Source organism: Pteronotus mesoamericanus, unplaced genomic scaffold, assembly GCF_021234165.1.
Source record: "Pteronotus mesoamericanus isolate MK-2021 breed Mesoamerican mustached bat unplaced genomic scaffold, CSHL_Meso_final scaffold_1135, whole genome shotgun sequence".
Classification (NCBI taxonomy): domain Eukaryota; kingdom Metazoa; phylum Chordata; class Mammalia; order Chiroptera; family Mormoopidae; genus Pteronotus; species Pteronotus mesoamericanus.
This window is the reverse complement of record NW_026555300.1, coordinates 1,309,854-1,319,205: the sequence shown is the minus strand read 5'-3', so window position 1 is coordinate 1,319,205 and position 9,352 is coordinate 1,309,854. Positions and strand designations below refer to the sequence as shown.

The 9,352-nt window shown below is 39.1% G+C and overlaps 1 protein-coding gene and 1 long non-coding RNA gene across 3 annotated transcripts; both read right to left on the bottom strand.

Annotated features, from left to right (window-relative positions):
- Positions 1-346: 346 nt before the first annotated feature.
- On the bottom strand, positions 347-2,363 carry LOC129081554 (zinc finger protein 268-like). The gene has a single exon (XM_054587225.1). The coding sequence runs from the start codon at positions 2,087-2,089 to the stop codon at positions 347-349; it is 1,743 nt and encodes a 580-aa protein (XP_054443200.1). The 5' UTR covers positions 2,090-2,363.
- A 263-nt stretch (positions 2,364-2,626) lies between these two features.
- LOC129081573 (uncharacterized) lies at positions 2,627-8,836 on the bottom strand. 2 transcript variants are annotated; one of them, XR_008530323.1, is made up of 6 exons: positions 8,753-8,836; positions 7,879-8,014; positions 6,852-7,015; positions 4,733-4,903; positions 3,442-3,568; positions 2,627-2,746 (listed from the first exon to the last, which is right to left on the bottom strand). It is a non-coding gene; the product is annotated as an uncharacterized LOC129081573 (long non-coding RNA). The 2 variants fall into 2 exon arrangements; XR_008530322.1 differs by lacking the exons at positions 2,627-2,746; positions 6,852-7,015 and having other exon boundaries at positions 3,038-3,568.
- Between the last annotated feature and the right edge of the window lie 516 nt (positions 8,837-9,352).

Here is a 9,352-nt window from a genome sequence, read left to right as displayed (position 1 = left end):
TTATTAGAAAGGTCGAAAATAGTAGAAAAATATCAGAACTTACACACAGAGAGCATTCATAGGATGTCTCTATGTGTAAATTCTCTTCTTTCAGTGAGATTTGACATCTCACTAAAGTCTTTCCAGCACATAATAGGTTTCTTAGATTTCTGTATAAATTTCTTCATTCAAAGTGAGAAACTACTTGACAGGTAAAGTTTTCCCACATTCATTACATTGATAAGGATTTTGTCCTGCATGACTTCTCTGCAGGACACCGAGGTATGACTTCTGAAAAAAAAGGTTTTCTCACATTGACATGGTTTCTCTCTTGTGTGACATACTGGTATGTAATGAGCTAGGACTTCTAGCTAAAGATTTGACCACATGGTATGCATCCATAGGATTTCTCTCCAGTATGGCATCGTTGATGGATAATAAGATGGCTTTTTTGGCGGAAAGCTTTTCCACATTCATTGCACCCGTGGGGTTTCTCTCCTGTGTGAATCAACTGATGTGTACTGAGCATTGCCATACTGCTGAACGCTTTTTGGCATTCCAGACAGACAAAGGGCTTCTCCCTTGTATGTGTCCTTTGATGTACAATGAGCACTGCCTTTCGTACAAAAGCTTTTCCACATTCACTGCATTCATGGGGTTTTTCTCCTGTATGAGTCCTCTGGTGGACAATAAGATGTGACTTGTATATAAAAGCTTTCCTACATTCACTGCATTCATAAGGCCTCTCTCCTGTATGAATTCTTTGATGGGCCATGAGGGATGACTTATAACTAAAGGCTTTCCTACATTCCCTGCATTCAAAAGGCTTCTCTCCTGTATGAGTTCTTTGATGAACAATAAGCTGTGAGTTGTCTATAAAAGCTTTTCCACATTCACTGCATTCATAGGGTTTTTCGCCTGTATGAGTTCTCTGATGGACAATGAGATGTGACTTATCTATAAAAGCTTTTCTGCACTCACTGCATTCATAAGGCTTCTCTCCTGTATGAATTCTCTGATGTGTTATGAGGGATGACTTTTTATTAAAGGCTTTCCTACATTCCCTGCATTCATAAGGCTTCTCTCCTGTATGAGTTCTTCGATGTACAATAAGATGTGAGTTGTCTATAAAAGCTTTTCCACATTCACTGCATTCATATGGCTTCTCTCCCGTATGGATTCTCTGATGTCTTATGAGGTGTGACTTTTTGTTAAAGGCTTTCCCACATTCCTTGCATTCATAAGGTTTTCTTCCTGTATGAGTTCTCTGATGGACAATAAGCTGTGATGCATATACAAAAGCCTTTCCACATTCACAGCATTTATAAGGTTTTTCTCCTTTGTGAATTCTCTGATGTGTTATGAGGTGTGAATTTTTATTGAAGGCCATCCCACATTCCCTGCATTCATAGTATTTTTCTTCTGTATGAATTCGTTGGTGAACAACAAGCTGAGACTTTCCACAGAAGGCCTTTCCACATTCTCTACATCCATAGGGTTTCTCTCCTGTATGAATTCGTTGATGGATAATCAGGTTTGACTTCTGCATAAAACCTTTCCCACAATCACTACACTCAAAAGGTTTCTCTCCTGTGTGAGTTTTGCAATGTAATCTGAGCTTCGTCTTCTCCCTGTAAGCTTTTCCACATTCTTTGCATTCATAGGGTTTCTCTCCTGTATGAGTTCTCTGGTGTATTATGAGCTTTGACTTATACCTGAAAGATTTGAGACATTCACTGCATTCATGTTTCTCCTCTGTGTGAATTCTGTGATGTCTTTTAGGATTTGTCCCAAGGCTGAAAGCTTTTACATGTAAATTCGGTTCATAGTACTGGGCATGAATGTTAGAGGTTTCGCGTAGAGTATAGAAAAACAATTTCCCAGAACCATTTAACTCATTAGAGTTCATGTCTGCATAGTCTTTACTCTGAAAATTTAAGTCTCGTTTCAAAGTTACTCCTCTTGAGGTACATTTATTGGGTTTTTCTATAAATGGAACAAAATTTTTGCTATCAGAAAATATTTTTCCCAATGCATTATTTTCACGATCTCTCTCCACAGGTTCATCCTTCTCAATGTCTTCCTGATACCAATCACAAACTTGCCACATTACTTCTAAGGGGAAAAAAAATCAATGAATTCTACCATTATCATGAAATGGAGGGTGATGGACTCTCAAATCAATATTCAAAGAGAATGAAGAAAGTGATGTAGCAGGTACACAATATAAGTCTCAGGCTTTCAATAAAAGTAACTGTAATGAGCAATGAACTGAAGGATATGGGTGTCATCAAACTTTGGAATAAATCTATGAATATTTGAAAGCATGATATAAGAGGTATGTGAATATGGATAAAAGGTGGAGGAGGCTGGTTGTGTTTAACAAGCTTCAATAGAAGAACAACTAAGCAAATAAAGACCAAATGAAATAGGCAAAGATCTGACCCACAGTACATAGAAGGAGGTACACCTCCTGGGTGGCTAAAAAAGACAGTCATATATGCGAGGGTGGTAATAGAAGCAGGCAACATTCATACAAAAGGCCTCTTTTTACTCACTCTAAGTTATATCTAAAAGTTCAGAGACTAAAAAATATTAGAATGACAAGGTTCCTACACCAATGACCAAATGTTACTTTGCTTCCACTAACTCCCACTGCATTGGTTTCACTCACCTGGACTAAAATGACTTGGAAACACCCTCTCTACAATTCCTTGTTCTTCTTTTTCCAAGCAGACCACTGCTTCAGGCTTGGTAGCCTGACAACCTGTCAATGGGTAATCACAGAGAACCTGAGCAGTATTAGGGCCTGTGAAAAAGTTCTGTTTCAGAGAATGTATAATTTATTTACTTATTTTTAACTCCAAATATTTTTATGTGGGGTATTTCTCTCTTTTGGGGGGAGGGGGCTTTGATTTTTTCTTTTATTTTTTTCTTTACTTTTTTATTATTTACACTATTGCAGTTGTTGCCCCCTTGGCCCACCTCCATTCAGCCCCCACACCCTACTCCCTCAGGCCCAGAGACTACATAATTTTTTTTAAGATTTTTATTTATTTATTTTTATAGAGAGGGGAAAGGAGGGAGAAAGAGAGGGAGAGAAACATCTGCATGTGGCTGTCCCCCACACACCTCCACCAGGGACCCGGCCTGTAACCCAGTCATGCACCCCAACCGAGAACTGAACCAGCGACCCCCTGGCTTGCAAACCTGCACCCAATCCACTGAGCCACACCAGCCAGGGCCCCAGAGACTATATAAATTTAAATCTCAGCAAAATTAAAATTTTTCATTTGGAAACAAAATTAAGTACTGTCACTGTCTGATCATAAACAAAATAAGTTCTATTTAAGTCCCAGTACAAAATCACTGAGAATATCAGAGTACCCATAAATTATAGCAATGGAAAAAGACAGGCAATTAATGAGCTAAGGCTGGGATATTTAGGAAAGTTGTCTTTACCCAATGACATTAGATTGCTATGATTTTCCAACATCACATCCCGGTATAGATTCTTCTGAGCAGTGTCTAGTAGCTGCCACTCTTCCCAGGTGAAATATACAGCCACATCACTGAATGACAACATGCCCTGTTGTAACACAATACTTTTTAGTCTGGAGTTATTATAATAGAAAAAAGTTCAAAGTAAATATAGGATATTCTAATTATTTATACTAAGAAAACATAAATATTACTCTGTATATAGTTTTGATTTACAGTTTTTGACTAAGTTCGTTAAAACTTTCCTCCCTTTGTACAATCTTCATTCACTTCTTCATTCATTCACCCAACATAAAATGTTAAAACTTTCAATTACCTAAAAACCATCTGCAACCCAGCTTAGGAGCATTGAATGTTATCTACTACATATTTTGCAATTTAAAAAAAAAAGGAAATAAAGCATGGTCCTGTGTCATATAGTTTCTGATCTATTTGGTTCTGCAAATAATTCAGTGAGATAGGAGAAGCAGTTGATGAGAAGAGATGCCTAGGTAGCAGGCAGAAACTGGCCTTGGAGCAAGAGTACACATTTCCTGCAGATACTCAGTAGCCACTGCGGTGCTGTTCATATATGAAAGTATGTTATTTGCAGGACTGCTTGTTAGAAATTGATTGTTCTACATATTAAATCATGATACTCACAAGCAAACACAGAGCTCTTACTATGTGCTCTGTATCATTCTAAACATTTTACATATATTAACACAATGATCTGTATAACAACTTTTATGTAAGATTATCTAGTTTTTTATAGGTAAGAAGAGATTTTAAAAGTTTTCTAGCTGTGCCTTGTGTAGCTCCCACATTTCCTTAGGAAAATGAGTGTTCACTAGGCTTATATTCTGGATCAGAAAAATGGAAGAGGACGACACATCAAACACATTTCTTCACACTTAATGTCCAGGAAATATTTACTGATCTCAAGGAATACATGTGCTTCCTCCATATATACAAAGTAAATCATGTAACATGTTTTTAGACTTTTGTGATAGTTTCCAGTATCATCATAGAAAAGTATGCAAATCAGTTCTGGATCCTGCTGCTTATCTGGCAATATTCTAATTATTAGCATTGTGACAAGCAGATATATCTTTCTTTCTGATGGCAACTCTGAATCATTTACTCCATCTCCCAGTCCAAGCACATATCTCCCTGCTGCACTGTGTCTATATATATTGTTCTCTTCGATCATATCATTTTTATAAACTTCCAGAAATCTCCTGGATAACAAACTGGGAAATAACAAGCTCACCTGGGACTTAGTCATTTCAGCAGCTTTCAGGAAATGGCCACAACTTTTAGTATCTTTTCTGAAATCCTGATATTGGTGTCTCATCAAGGGTAGCCTCAGCAAGGAATACTTTCCAGACTGGGATCTACTTTTTTTCACTTACAGAAACTGCTCATTTTAGGAAGCCAGCATCTACGGAGTCAAGGAAAGATTTGTTTGGCATGAAAATAATAAGAACAAGTTCCTATACAAGCAATGAACTGTTTAAAGCACCTTGTTTTCTCACTTAACCCTCAAAACAACCCAATGAGGTACAGACTATAATTATTCCACGTCAGACTAAACCAAGAAAGAAAAAGACCAGCACTTAGCCAAAGGCCACACAAGTAGTAATTCATGGAGCGTGAATAAAATACAAACCCTCAAACTCAATAAATCCTCTAATTCCAGGGACAATTACTAGAATTATTCTTCATTTTAATCAACTTTTAAAAAAATTAGGAAAAATACCTAGAACAACTATTTTCAAACACAGAAATCACAGAAGAGGAGAAACTAAGAAGGTAAGACCCTTGTAGGCTGCAGCTCACTGCCTGCAAAGACTTTTCAGGCCACAACACAAGAAGGGGCCCAAAAAAGGTCTAAAGTCTTGCTGAGTTAATGACACAGAATTCAAAGTATGATGAAGCAAAGGTCGTTAAGTTTGCCAGGTTGTGCACCAGGGTAAAGTGAGAGAGGGAGAGAGAGGGAAGGACGGAGGAAGACAAAAAGGGAGTAAGAGAAGGAAGGGAGGGAATGGAGAAATGGGAGGGAGAGAAGGAGAGATAATTCACTCTTTAGATGTACAGAGGGTTCCCTTAACTCTCTGGCCAACTACTAATGAACTGGGAGAAGGACACTGGAAAGAAGCAGGCCTAACAACTCCTGGAGCTTACAGAAGGTCAGGAATGGCATGTGTCCTCACTAGCCAGGATGGAAAGATACACAGAGACATCAGAGTTCTCAGCCAAGTATTGTCTCACTAGCAGAGACAAAGTAACCCCAGACAAAAGACTCTTTTCCCCGACTTAACAAAGCTAAAAAAAAACAAAAAAAAAGCCTCCAAAGATCAAACTGAGCTGCTAAACTGTTATTTTCGGGAGTATTTGATCTTGCTCCCTGGCATATGTTGTCACTTTGGCTACAGAAACTCATAAAAATGTCCCCCTACACTGCCAAAAAAAAAGAATCAAACTGTTTAAAGTAACTTAACTATGATCCAGAGCAAACCTCAAAAGTAGTTAAAGGAATACGAGAAAATTCCTCAAACAACAATGTAAAACTGACAATATTTGACATGCAATCAAAAACTACCAGATGTGCAAAGAAGCAAAAGAACTAAAGAAAACAGACCTAGATTTCAAGGAGAATGAGAAATAAATTTATAGGCTAATCTCATTTATGAACTTGACTATAAAAACCCTAAATAAATTAGGAAACCATATCCACTGATACCTAGGAAGAATTCTACAATGCACAGTTAATTTTATTTAAGGAATGAAGGAACAGTGTAATAAGAACCAATTAATTATCTCAGTAGATGAAGAAAAGACTAGTGATAAAATAGCATAGCCACTCATAAATTTTAAAAACCTTACTTAACTAGAAATAGACAAGAACTTGATAAAGAGTACCAAAAAATCCACAGCATTTCTTTAAGCTTAGGGACATGACAATGACAACCACTCTCAAAATCTTTACCTGAAAATGTACCACGGATCAAACTCTGACCAGCAAAATGGGAAAAATAAACTGAAGGAATAAAGATTGCAAAAGAACAAGCAAAACTGTCATCATTCAACTGCTTTAAGAGCAATAGAAGTATTAACTGAAATTTCACGTTCAAACAACAAATTAACTTAAAAGAAAAAAAAAACACTATTTACAATAACAACAAAACTTACTAGGTTCCTGAAGGGAAAATGTACAAAATTAGACTTTTATTATTATAGCAAAAGGATACAGATCATAGCCAGTTTAATGGAGAGACTCAAACCAGAAGCTTCCACTGTCCTTTGCCCTTGGAGTCAGGACACATTAACTCATCCAGCATCTCTGGGTGAAATAATATGTGGGGTACTGCCAACCAAAGAAAACTCACCAGAGCTTCACTGTCCATCGTTCTTATTAGTGTTCCATTAAATGAGCATGGTTAAATAATCACCGGACAGGTGACTCATCCTGCAGCAACTCTACCCTCTTGAAGGCTGGACTGATATTGCCTGGCTCACAGCCCCAAGCCTCTAATCTCCGTGATTGGTCCTTCTGGAATAAGCAGGCCCATCCTGAGTCATCTCATTAGCGTAAAGTACCTACCTACAGACCATGTGTTACCTTGTTAGCACCTTTATCAAGGTCCACCACGAATAACACACACTCCTATCATTCAGGACATTCTAACAATTTAGGGGCTACTTCCCAGGAACTGGTAACAAAGGCAAAATTGTTTAGTATAAAATAAATAACAAAAAACTACTATTCCCAATATGTGGCTATTTTCTAAAAATGAGTAAAGAAAAAAAAACAAACTTCTCAGGTTTAAAATTGGCCAATGAACATACTTAAAAAATGATAAACCATGTTAGTAACAAGAGCAATGCCTACGGAGACCACAATGAGACACTTCTCATACCCAAAAGACGGTCAACAAGCCAAACTGGGCTATCATATTAGAAAAGAAACGAAGGATGATGTGCCCACTGTCGCCAAAGGTGTAGAAAAATCTGGCACGCTGTATGTGGAAGTATTATATAACAGAACATCATTGGTGACGTTCTGTAAAACTAAATCAGAAGCCTACAAAATATGCATTGGATCTGACCTCCTTTTAAAGTTATAAAAGGAAAACTATCCATAATACATAACTCGGTTTAAAAATATATTTCAAAACACTACAGATAGCTTACAGTTAGTAAATTGAAGGTGATTTTTATTCTCTGCTACTTATTGATGACAAGCAAACAGTAATACTGTGATGAAAAATTAGAGAGCTCCATTTAATATCAAGCATAAACTCATATAGAGATTATAAAACACCTATGATAAAAATAAGTTAACAGATTTGTTTTAAATAGGAAACCTCCCATTAGAAAGATATATATTTGAATAGTTTTTCATCAAGTACCTACCTGTTACAGACTTAATATTGTGCACCCTAAATTCATATGTTGAAGCACTAATCCTCACTGTGTCGTTATTTGGCAATGGAGGCTTTGCAGGTAATTAAGAGTTAGCCGAGGTCATGCCGGTAGGGCTCCCGAGGACCTGTGAGGTAGATATCATTTGTTTAAATCGGGAAAGTGAGATTTAAAGAACTTGGTACCTTACCCAAAGTCACACAAACCAGTGGCAGAACTGACATAGAAAGCTATAACAAATTTGACTTCAAGTGCATATAAACACACGTGTACCGTAGCTGACACATTCCAAGTATTTACGGCACACCTTTAACAATTCGTGGATCTACGGGGCGAGTGTAAAGGTGATCATTTTACTGTTCTTTCCACTTTTCTGTACACTTGAAATTTTTCGGTATAAAATGTTGGGAAACGATACCCCAACGTTTATAGTATACACCCAAAATCTGTGCACCTGAGGCCTCCTTATGTTCCGACCTGACCAACCTCTCCCAAGGATACCCTAACTACTCGCCACCCCGTACCCTAACTACTCCCCTGCCGCACCCATTCACAGCTCCCCAGAAACCTATTTTCACGTGGACCACGGCCCCTCGGATGTTCCAACTAAGACCACGAGAATCCCAGATGACTAACCACCCATCCGTGCCCTCACTGACCATATCCCATGGGCCCCTCGGCCAGTGATTCTCCAACGCCTCTCTCCACTATCCGCATCTGACCTGCCACTGTCAACAGCAATGGTCTCTCGTTGCTTCCTCAACCCACTCCCCTGAACACTGACGCCGGGCAAACCACCCACAACGACCCCAACAATCACGAACCCGTCTTAAAAAACAGCCCCACCCCCGCCACGCATGAATACCCATCACAAACGACGTCTCATGTCACCGAATTCCCACGGCGCCGGTTTCTCACAGACGCTCGCAGAAATAGAACGTACACTCAAATGAGAATTGTGACCTTACCTGAGGAAGTCAAGCTTCGACACGCCACTTCCGCTTCTGATCCCAAGTTTGGCTGGTCCGCGTCTCGTGCTATTACGCAGACTCGGTAGCACTGTGGAAGTGAGCGACCTACCTACAAACTCTGATTTTGTTCCCTTTTGAAAATACCGCTGGGCAATATGGCCGCGCCGTTTCGTTACACTACGTGAGAGGGACCATCTTTGATTCGGTTCCGCCATCATGGATTGAGCGCCGTACGGAGAGCGAGCAGGCCAATATAGGCAACCGGATTTCGTCCACCAGGCCGAACACGAGGAGACTCAACAGATCCTTTCTCTTCTCTTCAGGAATTCTCCGCTTCGGTTCTTCTAAATCCACAGCGGCTGTCAAAACCAGAGCGCATGCTTAGTCGCATTTCAGCGCTCTTGGCCGACGTCTTCCGACAGGACCCAAAATCTAAACCAATCACAGGTCAGGCCTCAGCAAAAAATGGCCGCGCCCAGGCAGTTTCATAGCTG

What these genes read in the sequence shown, in the direction of transcription:
- LOC129081554 (XM_054587225.1), bottom strand. Translation starts at nt 2,089, where the DNA reads ATGTGGCAAGTTTGTGATTGGTATCAGGAAGACATTGAGAAGGATGAA.